Raw genomic sequence first — 16,734 nt, 5'->3', positions numbered from 1 at the left:
AGAATGGAACAGAAGTTTTTTTTTGGCATACCCTCTGTAGAGAGCAGCCCACCTAACATCATTCAAGTGATGCAGCTGAAACAACTCCCTGCAAAGACAACTAGTAAACAAAAATAAAGGGAGAATACTACATGTGACCAGCTGGCTAAACAGGTCATGCTATCAAGAAAGTTTTGGCTTCTTGCTCTCTTTTACCTGCCTAGGGGTGGGAAGGGAGCCTGTGGAGGGGGAAATTGCTGTGTTGGGTTTGAACATACTATTATTATTATTATTATTATTATTATTATTATTAGTAATAATATTAGTATATTAGTATATCCACCTGTTTTTGAATATGTATATTTTGTCTTTCCTATTATTTTCTATCATGGAGACTAATGAAGCACATCCAGGAAATTCATAGGCTGTGCAATTTCTCCAAAATATAAAGAAGCAAGAAAAGAAACTTGGAGAAAGATGTAAATGGATATAAGGGTTGGGTATAAAGGGGTTACAGCACACCCCACCTTATGCATGCTGAGTGGATGGATGGAGACATAAACTGTGGAGGGATTTCCCCACCACCACCACATATTACTGTTTAAGCAAGTACTTTCAGAAGGCCTTTGATTCTACCTGAGAGATGTAAGCCTACAAAAATATGCTCAATTCATTCTTTAACCTCTACTGAAGTTTAAAATTAGCAAATCTTTTCCCATAAAATAGAATTAAAAAACACATCCTTTCAAAATAATTAATTCAGATTTATTTTGATTTATGCCATAAACAGAAAGATCAATATATAAATAAAGTTTTCTAAAATAATACAGTACCTAATTCACACATTTCACCTTTGAATCGACCAATGCAGTACATCCTTTCAGGGCACTGGCCAGTGACTGAACTACATCTGAATCCTCCATAACATTTCTTACAATACGAGGCACAGTTATAACCATAATAACCAAAAGAGCATTCTGTGTTTAAAAAAAAAATCACAGAAATTTCAACATTAGTATATTTTCCTTCTCTTTTTAATTTCTGTAAGTTTTATTGTACTTTTAAAACTGATAATAAAAATATATAAGAAAAAAAGAATATGCCCCTGAAATTGCAGAAGATCTGGTTGAGTGTGCTATAACTAGAAATGTGACAACTCATTGCTGTTCATTAAACATACTGGAATTTTGGTTTTCTAAATGATCAATTCAAGTATTTATGAGCTCTGAAATTTGACACCTGCTCGACTGAAATACTTCATTTGTTAAAAAGATACTTCAGTGAGAAATTAATTGATTGGGATGTTAATTTTTTTATTTTGTTTTTCTTTTGCTTATGTAACAAAAGTAACAGTGCCACAGTCATTCAATTTTAACTGTGAATCTCAGTCAAGGCAATTTGAGGGGAAGGTAAAAGGGAATTCCACTGTATAGCTAAACACAGGCCATCCTTCTGTATTAGACTGCAAACTGAGTCTTATGGTTAACACCACTAATTGCAAGAAACGGGAGAGAGGGAAAGTCAGTAGAGTGTTTTATAGCCCTCATACTTTGGGAATTTGTTGGGAATGATTTCCTTGCCTGGGAAAGGTGACTGAGTTGAATATATATTGTTCTCCACAGAGAAGCAAGATAAATAATAACATTTCCCACCTCTCTTCATGGAAGGAAAGAATAAAGACATAAACTTATAAGTTGACCACAAGCTGAACACGAGTCAACAGTATGATGAGGCAGCTAAAAAAGCCAATGCAATTCTAGGCTGCATCAATATAAATATAGTGTCTAGATCAAGGAAAGTAACAGTGCCACTCTATTCTGCTTTGGTCAGGCCTTACCTGGAAGACTGTGTCCAGTTCTGGGCACCATAATTCAAAAAGTATGTTGAGAAACTGGAGCGTGTCCAGAGGAGGGCAACCAAAATAGTGAAAGGTCTGGAAACCATAAAACCCTATGACAGACTTAGGGAGCTAAGTATACTTAGCCTAGAGAAGAGAAGGTTAAGAGGTGATATGATAGCCCTGTTTAAGTATTTGAAGGGGTATCACATTGAGGATGGAGCAAGCTTGTTTTCTGCTGCTCCAGAGAACTACAGGAAAACTACAGGAAAAGAAATTCCACCTAAACATTAGGAGGAACCTCCTGACAGTAAGAGCTGTTTTGACAGTGGAACACACTCCCTTGCAGTGTGGTGGAGTCTCCTTCTTTGGAGATTTTTAAACAGAGGCTGGATGGTCCATCTGTCAGGGATGCTTTGATTCTGTGTTCCTTCATGGCAGGGGATTGGACTGGATGGTCCTTGTGGTCTGTTCCAACTCTATGAATCTATGATTCTATCACTAAATGGGATCAAGAAATGGTATTCTAAGCCATCATGAGTTTAGATTTCACAAAGATTAATGTCAAGATACAAGAAAAAATAAGAATAAAATAGAAATACATGTTAGGTTTTTTAAATTAAAAAATGGATCACATTAGAATACCAATGACAATGAAAACATGCATTTAAAACCTAACCTCTCTTAAGTATTTTTGTAGATATTTTTAAAAATTATTTTTGTAAAATATAAAGATTTTTCAGACTAACATTTATGATTAATAACAGATTAACATCTAAAATTTAAAGAGTTTGGTACTCAATCTTTGGGCCCAAACTGACAGGCCAAAATAAAGATGCTTCGGGTCATGCATCCTAAGAGGCTGGAAACTGCGCCAAAGCCACACTCCAGTCCTAAGGGCTAGAGTACAGCTTCGGTCCAGCTTCTGGCCTCTTAAGATGAGTGTGTCATTTAAACATCATACCTCCAAAGTGACTCAAAGCAGTTTTATTTCGGCCTGTCTGTTCAGGCCCTTAGAATACTAGGAAGGGACATAGGGAATAAGAATCTCTTAAAAAACTGAAATGACTAGTAGGACAGGACAAAAGATAAAACCAACCAAAAAAAAAAAAAAGAAAGAAAGAAAGAAAGAAAGAAAGATGTTAAAATTACAGTTGAAAAAAACAAAACAAAAATGAGGAAATAAGAAACATTTGGAAAAACAGGATTTCATCAGATACACTAACAACTAATGAGAAATTAATAACAAAAAAGAAAAGATGACTAATGACAATACTAAAATCAAAAGCTAAATATAAGCAAAGGGGAACGAAAAAGGCATAACATGCTACACTTTATTGTGGAAAATGATGAGAAATTTATTATTTAGAATTCTAAAGGTAATTTGTATAACAAGTACTGGGAAGGGGAAAGGGACAACAAAGCATGATTATGTTATGAGAAGGGAAACTAAAGATATGGGGGGGAAGTCTTATAGAAGATAGGAACAAATGGAAACAGAAGAAAATATGTTATTGTAAGAACAATATGAATACAAATATGAATTAAGCTGGAATATTTTATCGTAATAATAGTAATAATAATAATAATAAAAGTATATTAAAAATATAAAGGTTTTTGCTGATCCTCATTTCAAATACACCAACATACCTCGTCTTACATATGAAGTTGCAGTTTCATCATAAGTAATAATTGTATTAATGCCTGTTGTTCTTCTGAAGTACTGGTAATCCTGCACTATCCCAGTGCAGTTTGAATTACTTAAGCAGTCCATTACAGCATTAGAAAGAGATGTATAAAACGTTGGGTCTAGAGGTCCTGACAAAAATTGATCAGTATAGACATCAAAAAGGTCTTCCACTGAGAAGAAAAAAAGGCGGGGGGAAGAAATCTCCACTTTGAATTCTAACACAAGGATGCTTTTGGAATTTTTCAAATATGTTTTAAATTATGTTCTTTATACTTGGCTATGCCATTTTGCCTGAATGGCTTTTTATAGCTTTCTTTTTCCTTTCACACATCTCATCAGGTAACAATTTCCAAGTATAATTAATTAATCACAGAACTGTATGCTTCTGATTGTGTGTGGGAGATGTGTGTATTGTTTATTTTTGCATTAAGCAAAGAGAACAAACATTAACTAGTAGTTCAAATCAGAGATGCTAATATTTTAGGGAAGAAAACAGTTTTGCACGCAGACAGCAGAGTGGCAGCTGGACTATAGGACAGTGAAGAAAGGGTTGTAAGCATGTATGCCACTGTCTTCTCCCATGCCTCTTATATTGTAACACCAGGAACCAAAGGAGTTACTTCTGGGATATTTTCTGACCCCATGGAAATTCCAGTATATTTCAGGGGTTAAAATAACTTGATTTTTGTGTGTGTGTTTCTGGGTGCAGAATAAAGAGTACAGTGGTACCTCGGGATACGAAATACCCAGGTTACGAAATTTTCAGGATACGAAAAAAACCCATAGGAAATTATTGTTCCGGGTTAAGAAAGTTTTTTCGGGTTACGAAAAAACTTTTGGTGCTTTTCTGCGCGATTTCACACGGAATCGCGGCTTTTCCCCATTAGCGCCTATGGGAATTCGGCTTGCGAAAGCCTTTCGGGTTACGAAATTGACAGCGGAACGAATTAATTTCGTAACCCGAGGCACCACTGTATTCCACAAAACCAAAAGAAGTCTCATGCCTTTCTTAAACACTATTTTGGCCTTCTTGTGTTCAGTGACCTTGTGTGTATAGACAGAGGAGGAAATGAGTGTGAAGAAAGGCACAACTACAAGAGGGAATCTGTAATTCTGTCATAACATTTTTTGGAATATTATAGAATTTTTCACACAGGATGGATATGCCCTGCTGATTGTTACCTCACCACAGACAGAGCATCTCAAGGTAAAGCCCTCTTCTTCTCAGGAGTAACTTGACTAATCTGCTAGGCAAACTCTGTCAGGGTGCATGGCTGTTTTTTTCATATGGAGGTCCTTGATTTTTAAATGTGATGAAGGATACATGTGCAGCCTGGCATCTTTCCATATCAGGGAATAGGAATTAATCAAAGGAGTATACCTTATTCACATTCTGTCAAGAGCAACATAAATACGCTTTGAAATATATATCTTCTTCATCTTCAGAACTATACTATAAAACTTACACTCTTGCCTCTTACAAATCCATTTGTGTTTTTTATCACATTCAAGCCTCAGAGCAGTATGGTTAGCTGAATCAAGGCTTACACATCTTCCAAACTGGCTTCCACTCAGTCTTAGCCTGGATGCAAAAATACATGATTGGTGAATTACTAAAGGGTTTTTATCTACAGCAAATGTATCTAGTTTTGCATGAGTTGGAATAGCCCTTAGTGTAGTACGTGAAAAGGGAACATTGGTTCTTACCTGTGAGATGTTCATTTTCAGTGATGTAGGTGGAAATATCCTAACATGGGTTGATCGCTCTGGTAGGCAGGAAAACAGACTTGAAGGAGTCACCACCAGAGGGAACAACCCCTACCATCCCTCAGTCAATATTACAGCCAAGGATACAAAACAGACTCAGAGAGCATTCAATGCAAATATAAGTATAATAAATAGAAACTACCATAAACTCAAACTAAAAGTAACCAACAACCACCCTTGCAGAGTCAATGGAAACAGCCTCCTCTGTTCTGGGTGGGGAAGATATTTCCAACTACATTTTTTTTCCAGCAATGGAGGTGGAAACATCCTAGCATGGGACATACCAAAGCTCCCCTACCAATGGGTGGGTAAACAGAGGCATATCACTTACATGAGTACCTCAAGATATAATATGCATCTTCCAAAGGAAGCCTCTTCTGATTCAAAGGCAACCTAACAGCAATGGCATACAATGTGGAAGATGAAGGCCATGTCACTGTCCTACATTTATCTAAGAGGGTGTGGTGCAATTGTTGCTAGTGCAGAGGAAGTAGCTACACTATAAACTGAGTGATCAACAGCTGCTCCCAACAGAGATCTCCCAATCTTCTTGAAGCATGTTAAAATGCATCCAAGACATGCCACAATTTTCTCAACTGCTTCTTTAAAAAAAATTATTTATAATTTTAAAAAACCACATAATTAAACTTAAAAATAGATACATCTTTTCAACCCTACTACAAAGTGCACCCCACTTCCAGCACTGTATATACCATTGAATTAATCAGTTTTCCAAAATTGCAATGACTCTCATATACCTCTTTTTTCTTATGAAAACATCCTCTATAAATGTATTCCATACCACTGCAAAATCATTCCTCTTCCATAATCTATTTTTTAACTTTAAATCTACTTGTAATTTATCATGAATAGCAATATCCCAAATTTCTTTTATTTCTTAGACCATTCTTCTATTTGGTAGCTACCTTGAATTCTCCATTTTCTTGATATTATTAATATTGCTGCTGTCAATAAATTTGTAATCAAATCTTTGATAGCTTAAGTATGGTTAATCTTATCAAAAACTGATAATAAAGTGATATCTGGGCTGATTTCAAGACTGTGTCCCATTATCTCTTATTTCTTCAAATACCATTTGCCAGAATTTCTGTACTTATGGGTTTTATTAGAAGAATAGAAGTTTATTGTTAAAAGCTAAAAGCAGTCACAATATAAAATAGACCCAAACAGTAAATACAAAAACAGTATTTAAAAAAGGCACAAAAACCACAAATAAAACAACATAGTAAAATTACTAAGAGAGACCCATCAACAAAAAACAATAATACATCATAAATGATAAAATAATAAAAATATAAAACTAGAACAGTTCTAGCCATCATTCCAATAGAGAAAACTGATTCTAATCTTGCTAGCAGCTAAACCAAATTTTGCTACAATAGAAGTAACAAATACATTGTTGCTGGCCAAAAGAACACAAATCTGCGGGAACCAAGATCTATCGGAAAGGGAATGTAAAATACATTCAAGAAACCTATGTCTAGGAGATATATACAGAGGACAATGTAAAAGGTAATGTTCGATATTCTCCACTTCCCCGGTTTTGCAGATACATAGTCTTAGATGGACAGGAGTGTTATTATATCTTCCTGTCAAATAGGCAGAAGGCCTAGATTGGTACCTTAGAGCTATAAATGCTTTTCTAGCAAGGGCCAGAGTAAGATTAATAAAGTAATGCTCTAGCCCAAACGATGTCTTGTACGATGTCTCGTACAATGGGTACCAAAAAGAAAAAGAAGAGTTCAAGAGTGACTGAAGATCGGCCCATTTGGAAGCAAGATGACTTTTCTCTTTAATCAGTTGCTTGACTGTATGGGTGGCATAATCTGGAAGTGAGTCCACATTAAGCTCATAGCTCTGCAATATTGTTCTAACTATAGATACCCAGGAGCTTGGAGCGTTAACAGATAATTGTTATAAAAAACATTTTTGGGGAGCCTGGAATCACTCATGGATAACAATACCAGCCTGAAGAGTAGTTTGGCCTTTTTCTGCTCTCAGAAAAGAGACAAGGGTACACTTACGGACAGCCAACATGGATCTTAAAAATAAGTTCTGAACAGTTTCTAAATCTGAGACACTGTTGTAGCCCCAAATTTCTGCTCCGTATAATAACTGAGAAACAATTTTTCTTTGATAAACCTTGATAGTAGGTGCTACTGAATGACCTCCTTGAAGTCTATGGAATTTCAATAGAGAATATATAGAGAGGGATGATTTTAGCTTTGTAGCAACTACACCACATGTGGATATAGGAGCCAGTTTCCTATTTAACTTAATCATAGTGGAGTCAGGTACCATCTCCAAACCAACTTATAATAATTCTCTTTTATTTTCAGTATATGCAAATCCCATATTTTTCCCAACTCTGTTTACTTATTGGTTGCTCCAAATCATAACCCCATATTTCTTTAAAGAAATCATTTAGTTCTTCAGTTTCCAATAATATTTTATAAATTTCACTTGTGGTACCTTTTAACATTTCATTCTGTTATTTATTTTCCCTTTGTATAATCATGTCTTCAAATCTTGTATATTCTCTGCATTCATTATTTTCCCTTATCCATTTCATTATCCATTGTTCTAGTTGTATACAATTTAACCAAGATACATTTATCCCTTGTAGTCTCTCTTTTATTTGTTCCCCTTTACCCATCTTTTTTTACCCGGTCTTTTGTTTTAATTATTTTCTGTTTTCTTAATCTCTTCTCCAATTCTGTCTTTAAATTTGTTGGGAATTTTTCCATTATCACCACTGGCGTTAATGGGAAAACAGCAAGTATTAATGTGAGGGGGGGATTGTATATATTGTGTTTTTTAAAAAGGTTGTACGCTGCTTCGATTGTGGTAACAAAAAGCGGGATATAAATTAAAGTATTATTATTATTATTATTATTATTATTATTATGGCGAAGACTTTCACAGCTGGCATCCATAGTTTTTTGTGGGTTCTTCAGGCTATGAGGCCTTGTTCTAGAAGAGTTTATTCCTGATGTTTCACCAGCAGCTGTGGCTGGCATCTTTAGAGAATGCTGGCATGGAAGAGAGTGGGATATATATATACTATTGGTCGAGAGGAAGCGATTAACATGTTGATCTATGTACCGTTCTGTTGTTGAATGGCAAGGTCTCAGGGTATCTATTTAATTAATGATCCATTCTCTTACCCTTGGAAGTAAATTTTTAGATAATTCTTATGTGAATAATAAGTAAATTTTGTTTCATCTTGCTTTAATACCCTCCAAACATCTTTTAACTCCTTTCTATTCATCATTTTATTCAGGTCTCTAATATTGTTATATCTTTCTCCTACAGCGGGAATAGATTTGTCCTTCCATTTATCCATTACTTTATTAAAATCCCTTGCCATTACTATAACACCTTTCTTTATGTTTTCCACTTCTTTAAATACCTTCTCTACCTGTTTCTCATTCAGAGCATATATATTTACCAATGTATATTCTTCTCGTTCCATTTTTCCCTGCAGAGGTATAAATATTCCATTTTCATCCTTTTTAACCTTAGAAACTTGGAAGCCATTTTTTAAATATAATGATTGCTACCCCCTTGCTTTAGAAATCCCATATGCTTTCTCATACATAGCTGCCCACCTTAATCTTAATTCATTAGCCCCTTCTTTCACTTGATGTGTTTCTTGTAAAAAGATTATATCTACCCTATCCTTATTTAATAAAGCTTCCATTTTCCTCCTTTTCATAATGGATCCCAACTCTGTAACATTTAACGTTGTAACTCTTAATTTATTAACCATCATAATCGTAAAAGTTTTCTTATTTGGTCCTTATTGTGAAGCACCTATCCTTTCCTCCTCTCTACTCCTTCCTTCCCTCCCTCTCCCCATCCCCCCCCCCCACAGTATCCCCCCTTTTTTCCTTCTGAACCCTATTACCCTGAACCCTGGGGGAGGAGAGGTTCTCACAGTTTCTGGAGGAGAAATACATCCTCAACCCCCCCCCCCCCAGCTTATCTCTAATTCATCCCATTTCTTATTATTAATCTACTTTGATGTAATAATGTCCTCTTTCCGTCTTCATGAGTTCTTAGTTCCTCCAGTAGCTCCCTGTTCTTCTCCTTCACGATTTTTTCTTGCGTCTCCAACTTCAACTCATGTACAGATCCAATCATTGTTGTAGAGAAGTTATTTTGTAGCATTTCTCCATTGTATTGTTTCTGGGCAAAGATCATTATAAATTTTCACTATGGTCGACTGGCACTTCAGCCATCCATCCATTTTTTTTAACTGCCCCCCATAAGTAGGTCCTTCTTATAATAACTCACACATTTCATAACAATATCTCTCGGGGTCAGCACCTCTCTTTTGAATGTTGTTCTAAGAATTCGTTCTATGTCTACTAATTTATTTATTGATTGATTTAATTTTATCCCACCTTTCTCCCAAAGTGGGACTCAAAGCAGCTTCCCATTTTATTTCTTGAACCCATTTGATTTCTTGAACCAGAATTTGGATCCATTCTAGAACTCTCTCTTTAAAATTTTAGGATTTTCTCTAGATAATTCCAAGAAGCCATGAATTCAAATATTAGAACATTGGTCCCAATCCTGCAGATCAATCATCTTTAATTGCCAATTTTTAAAAACTGAATGGATTGCTCCTGAATGATCTTATGTTAAATTGCTTATTCTTTTTCAACAGCATCCATTCTTTGGTTGACTTCCTTTATCTACTGTTTCATTTCACCCATAGATTTATTCATTTCTATTACTATCTTCTCAGTCATCTGATTAATAGGTACTTTATTGTCCTGTTGCATTTTTTTCATAGCATCTGAGAGCCATGTTTTCAGTTCAGATATTTGTGTTTCTGTCTGAGCTCATGGAGTTGGCTGTTGTTCAACTCCTGGCTCTTATTGCTTTTCTCCTTTCCCAACTTTCACTGTATCTGCCATTATTTTGCTATTTACAGTATTTTTTTCTGTTATCTCTCAAATCAATTATTTCTTCTGAATTCAATATATTGAGGTATTTCACAGTAACATCTGTGGATTTAACATCTGACTTATGAAGGGAGTGTGGTCTATGTTTACTTACTGCTTTTATACATTTGCTCACTGGTTCTGGCTCCAAAACTGAAAGTAATTTTTAACTGCTCTTTATATCTGCCACTGTCCAATTATTTGTCACACTCCTTTGCTTAAAACTTTCATTAACAGTTCTTTTCTGTTGGACTTACACCTGCTTTAAAGTAAGAGCAGGAATTAATTATTTTAATTTTAATCTGCCAGGAGGATGTAGTTTTCACTGCTGCTCCATCTTCTGTCAAGCTTCTCCCCTCCTTCTTTTGATTATAACAAAAAGATGCTAAAATCTTTTCCTGAACCAAGTTATTAGAAATGTTGCTTTTGCCACCAGTGACCTGGATTTGGTCTGTCCACTGTGGTTCACATGCACCTTTAATGTTACCTTGTCCATCCGAATCAGAATTAAGCTGCTTGTATTTGTGGGTGAAATGCCCCCCCCCCCAAAAAAAAAAACCTTACTGCTTTTGGCTCAAGCCAGTTTATACTGTGGAGTAGATCTTGTTGATCCCTAACTGCTCTCCGTCCCCCGAAGCTGGCACTCATCATTATTTGGAACTCCAGCAGGGCCCAAATCAGGGATCTGGGAGTCCAAGTACACCACAAGTTGAACATGAGTCAACAGTGCGATGCGGCAGCTAACAAGGCCAATGCGATTTTAGGCAGCATCAATAGAAGTATAGTGTCTAAATTAAGGGAAGTACAGTCGGTCCTTCTTATACACAGATTTTTTATATACGGATTCAAGCATCCACGGTTTGAAAATGTTCCAAAAAAGTATAAATTTCATATATCAAACCTTGATTTTCCATTTTTTATAAGGGACACCATTTTGCTATGTAATTATATTTAATGGGACTTGAGCATCCATGTATTTTGTTATACACAGGGGATCTTGGAACCAAACTGCAGTGTATAACAAGGGTCCACTATAATAGTGCCACTCTGTTCTGCTCTGGTCAGGCCCCACCTGGAATATTGTGTCTAGTTCTGGGCACCACAATTCAAAAATGATGTGGAGAAATTGGAGTGTGTCCAAAGGAGGGTGACCAAAATGGTGAAGGGTCTGGAAACCATGCCCTATGAGGAACGACTTAGGGAGCTGGGGATGTTTAGCCTGGAAAAGAGAAGGTTAAGAGGTGATATGATAGTCCTGTTTAAATATTTAAAGGGATGTCATATTGAGGAGGGAGTTAGCTTGTTTTCTGCGGCTACAGAGACTAGGACTCGGAGCAATGGATGTAAGCTAAAGGAAAAGAGATTCATTAGGAGGAACTTCCTAACAGTAAGGGCTGTGGAGTCTCCTTCCTTGGAGGTCTTTAAATAGAGGCTGGATGGCCATCTGTTGGGGAATGCTCTGATTGAGAGTTCCTGCATGACAGGGGGGTTGGACAGGATGTCCCTTGTGGTCTCTTCCAACTCTATGATTCTATGATTGCTGGCACAAACCACTATTCAAAAGGTGTTTTAACTTATTTTGCTACAGGTGATTCATTTGTGCCACCTGTTTTGGATTCAGCAGGAGGAAACACTGCAGGCTCCTGGCGTGAAATCATGTCCATGTCAAACTATTAACTGAAGCAAATCAGGCACTGTGGGTGCGCCAATAACAGCAGGCCTGATAACTGGGAACAACCTATCTGCATGAGGGTGTTCTTCATGGATCCCTCCCCAGCAACATGTCTACAACCACTCCAAAATGTTGTAGTTTCTGAAATGAAACTAGGTTGCTTTTCCCATGAATTACCAGAAAACCATGTCTGGATAGGAAGGAAAACACAAACTTGACATCTATTACACCTTATAGATGAGAATCAGATCTGATTAGGATATCATGAAGGTATACATGAAGGCCCCACTATTTCCAGTGTGCTACTATCACTTTAGTGAGTGTCTGATTTACTCTTCTCCTGCTCATACAAGTGATTTCTGGAATAAGGGGGAACTGCAAGAGAGACCTTGCTTCTGCCTGTCACACCAGAGATCACTCGCAGGAGTGGGTGAGAATGTCAGTTAGCTGCTTCCCAATTGCCAGGGGAACAGACTCCATTTATCACAGCAACTGTTGCCTGCTAAGTGGAGACTGTGCAGACTGGGATGGAAGTCACTGCACAGTACCATAACTCTGGTGTTTATGCATTCATAATAAGGATCAAGACAGATTTCCAAGAAGAGTTCAAAAAATGATAAATATTGTGTGAGTCAGAATCTGATTCTCAACAGCAATAGTGAACTACAGCTGTGAAAATTTTCAACATCTAGAAAATAAAATGAACAGTACCAGTTTAATTCTTTAGCTGCAGATTTTATATTTGACCAAACCCATATAGAGTTTTGTTTCCTGCTATTCAATCCAGTCCACAAAATATCAGATGAATTTGAAGAGAATATCCAGTCCTGCCAAAATTAAGGAGAGAAAGTGTTGTTCACTATATTTCAGAGGAAGGATCTAGCAAAATCAACTCTGGGTGTTCCTTGCCTAAAAAAAAAACCTTATGAAATCCGTGGGGTTGCTATAAGAGGTGACTTGAAGGCACATACACACAAAAAAGTACTTTCCTTTAATGCAGGAGTAGACATGGTTGGAGAGTCAGAGAGCCAGTTTCATCATCCCCTGACATGATAGCCATGCTTTTCCAGTTCAGAGCAGAAGTTGCACCTTCTCTCCTCCTCCAAGCAAAGAAAGCACAGTTTCTGGTCCTTCTAAAGTGCCAGAAGCACTGGAAGCAAGCAAGGCATTCTAAAAGGAGCCAGCACCCCCCCCCCACACACACACACACACTAACATAAGTCGCTCTGAGCATAGAAAGTGCAATTATCAGCAATTTCTAAAAAAAAAAGGCATGGTAGGGAGTAGGAGAGGTAGTTTGATGTCAAAATTTGGAGATATGAATGGACAGAAAAACAGATAAATATTGGACTTTCCTGCCATTACTAGATTTGTGAAAGCCAGATGAGAAGGGGCTCTCTGACCTGTACTACAGATAAGGAGGCATCCTAAAACACATTATCAAAACTTCATGAAAAGGACCAGAGGATTCTGTATTAGAGTGTGGAGAAGAGGTGAAAAGTGAGCCAGTATGGAAAAGTTCCCCAGTAAAGCATCCATGGACATCCACAATATATTTAAGAGACCAAAAAATGAGGCTGCAACAATAATACTAATGTATGTCAGACCTGGAAGCCAAAATTAAGAACTTTCGCCGGGGAACTTAATAATGTGTATCTTTTATAATACACACAGTAAGGGCATTTACATTAGAAGCATGACCTTTGAAGCTGTTATGGATGCCAAATAGATGATCTGCAAGAAGTTCAACATAGAATTGTTGCAGTGACAGTGAAGATATTAAGAAATAATAAAACTGATGTCCAAAGTGAGTTTTGATTTTAAAAACAAACAAAAACAGTTGTCATTTACATTAATTTACAAATTTTGCTTTTCTAGTAGTTATTCCAAGGCACACAGTCATATATAAATTTGAGCATCAGCCCCAAATCCACATTATCTGCACTTCCTCACAAAAATGTACCATTTCACTTTGGCTCTCAATCCATAAGAGGTCTGTACTTCTGAATCTTCTACACTGTTTCCGAGCATCTATCCAGCTGGCTTTAGGCTCAGTACTGAAGTAATAACAGTTGCCTCTCCAGTATTTCCAGCCAGGAAAATGTGGACACCATTCACTGTGCAAAGCTGATCAAAAAAGAAGTTTGTTGTTGTTGTTTTTTTTAAATTTACTATTTCAACTAAATGTTGCAATGCTAAGCAGATAATGTTCCTTGTGGCATTTGATACAGACATCTTCAGTGATTACACTGTTGGTTGGAACCTGTTACAGCATATTAATTTTGATATTTATGGACGCAAATGTTCTCCATTTAAAATCTATTGTACAATTTGGAATTTTAGTTATGGTCAATATGGTTGAATCCTATCTGATTTGACTGTTGTTAAACCCTTATCATTCATTCTATCAATGGTCAGAAAATTTGATAGTTTTAGTTATGAATAAACATATGTTTTATACATGTCAGTTTCAAGAAAATGCAATTGTGCACATATAGATCCAAAACACACTGCAGAAATAATAATAATAATAATAATAATAATAATAATAATAATAATAATACTATAGTTAAAATTTATGTATATTCCACTTTTTCACAGGGAATCAAAGTGGATCACAACAGTAAAATGACACAGCATACAATTAAAATTACAATTAAAAAGACAGATCCCAAAAACCCAGCCCTCCCCTCAATCGTAAAAGCATAAGTCCAAGCCATAAAATAGGATTAAACAGCAGATAGTATAAAACTTGCCAATACAAGCATAATAAGAAAGAAAATAAAAAAAACTTGTGGGTGCAGGAGAGGCTATCCTATAGGAGAGAGGGGGCAGAGATGGTGATATCAGTACCAATGTCAATATCAATGTTAGGAGCAGTAGAAACAACTGCAACAGTAATAGTAGTAGCAGGGGCAGGCAGGTCAAAGAGGCTGACCTGGGATGGCCTGCTGGAAGAGATCTGTGTTGATTGCCTTTTTAATGGCTTCCAAGGTGGTAAAATGACCAATCTCGTCTGGCAGGTCATCCCAGAGCCTGGGAGCGGCAGACAACCCAGTCTTCTTAGGTTGTAGCAGATTCTTCCCAGAGGACCGAAGTGTGCGGGGTGGGTTATATGGAAGGAGGCACTCCTGCATGTAGTCTGGACCCAAGCCATGTAGGGCTTTAAAGGTTAAAACCAACACCTTGTATTTTGCCCGGAAACTGATAGGCAGCCAGTGGAGAGATTTTAGGACAGGTGTAATATGGGTAGTTCTAGGTGTGCCCGTAACCAACCTGGCTGCCATGTTTTGTACCAATTGAAGTTTCCGAACTTGGCACAAGGGTAGCCTCATGTAAAGCTCGTTGCAGAAATCAAGCTAAGAGGTTACCAGGTCTCATAATCCAGTAGGAGACCTGGCTCAGTGCTAGGAAATCCTGGGAACTGTAATTTATAGAGCTCTCTGACAGAATCATAGAGTTGGAAGAGACCACAAGGGCCATCCAGTCCAATCCCCTGCCATGCAGGAACTCTCAATCAAAGCATCCCCGACATATGGCCATACAGCCTCTGTTTAAAGACCTCTGAGGTAGGCTAAATGTCTCACAAAACTAAAGTCCCAGGATTCCCGAGCATTGAGCCAGGACAATTAGAGTAGTGTCAAACTAGATTATTTCTGCAGTATGTATTTCTTCATTCTCTTTTTCCCTGTTCTTCACATTTGTATTTTTTTAATCCAATTTTTTGAAGACACTCAGGCAGCTATTAATATGAAAATAAGGGCCAGAATAGACCAGCAAAAAAAGCTGGCTTCCTGGCAGCTAGTGGGTGTGGCGTATGCACAACGCATGCCAACAAGCCGGCAGGAAACCGGTGTCATGCCACCTGGCCATTTACACAGCAGCTGCTTTATGGTACTCCAGCAGGGCAGTGTTTAGATGCTGCATGCCCCAGGAGTGCTGCAAAGCCGTGTCAGAGCAGAAAAGCTGGCTTTTTGCCAGCTCAAACAAGGCTTTCTGTCACTTCTTTTTGCACTGGCAAATAGCCAGATTAGGACCACGGCGTGCAGTTGCTGCAGCAACCCCAATCTGTCATTTTTGGGTAGTCTGTTTCACTCTTAATAATGTCAGTTGTTACAGTATAAGAAAAAATGAGGCAAAGTACAGGATGTACACTTAGGAAAACACTATAGGAATACTATTATTGGCACTACTGTAGGGAGCTCCAATTGTCTACATTTCATTTTGCGTTACATAAAGTGTTTCCTTCTGTCTTTTCCCAACTTACCCACCCACACAGGCAGGTTGTTGTTTTAATACCTTGCTCACAAACAGCAGGTGAGTCCTGAGCTCTGCATGAATGAAAGTTTTCACAAGTTCCTGTGTAAGGATTGCACAGTTCATCACCATAGCATCTATTGCAAACAGAGGAACAATTTACTCCAAAGTAGCCAAAGGAGCAATCTACAAAAAAGAAAGAAAATGTGATAGCATCATTAATGTTTATTCTTCATAATTCCTTTCAAATATTTTAGTAATTTATTCATGATTCATTCACACAAAACTCTTTTGAGATATACTATCAATAATCCGATTTTAAATAAAAGGGAAATTGGGTATGTCTGTTAACAGCTACTAGATAACTACATAAAGTCTTAAAGTTCATAGGCTCTCACTGACAAATTCCATAAACACAATAGGATAAAATGTCACCTTCACGTTCTCCTTTTGAGCATCAGTGGGATCTGGCCTAGATACATTCCAGGCCAATCTTGCAAGGTAATTTTAATACTCTTATGAATCTATAGGCTCTTGATTCATGGGAAATGTTATC

General features: G+C 37.2%; 1 protein-coding gene across 8 annotated transcripts in view; it reads right to left on the bottom strand.

Moving 5' to 3' along the window:
* Positions 1–16,734, bottom strand: part of LOC149321921 (uncharacterized) — a 174,801-nt gene that overhangs the window by 142,030 nt on the left and 16,037 nt on the right. For all 8 annotated transcript variants that reach the window (XR_016281860.1, XM_089531403.1, XM_089531422.1 and 5 more), the window contains exons 6-11: positions 16,221–16,364; positions 13,885–14,048; positions 12,633–12,748; positions 4,973–5,088; positions 3,467–3,676; positions 813–956 (exon numbers count right to left, since the gene is read on the bottom strand). Coding sequence is in view for 7 of the 8 variants with exons in the window: in XM_089531403.1 (XP_089387529.1) it covers positions 813–956; positions 3,467–3,676; positions 4,973–5,088; positions 12,633–12,748; positions 13,885–14,048; positions 16,221–16,364 (894 nt within the window). In the remaining variant the exon portion in view is untranslated. The remainder of the gene's footprint in view (positions 1–812; positions 957–3,466; positions 3,677–4,972; positions 5,089–12,632; positions 12,749–13,884; positions 14,049–16,220; positions 16,365–16,734) is intronic.

Source organism: Sceloporus occidentalis, unplaced genomic scaffold (assembly GCF_023333645.1).
Source record: "Sceloporus occidentalis isolate IW3139 unplaced genomic scaffold, rSceOcc1.0.p SCAF_1, whole genome shotgun sequence".
Classification (NCBI taxonomy): domain Eukaryota; kingdom Metazoa; phylum Chordata; class Lepidosauria; order Squamata; family Phrynosomatidae; genus Sceloporus; species Sceloporus occidentalis.
Note: the sequence above shows the minus strand (reverse complement) of the source record. Positions and strands in the feature narration are given on the sequence as shown.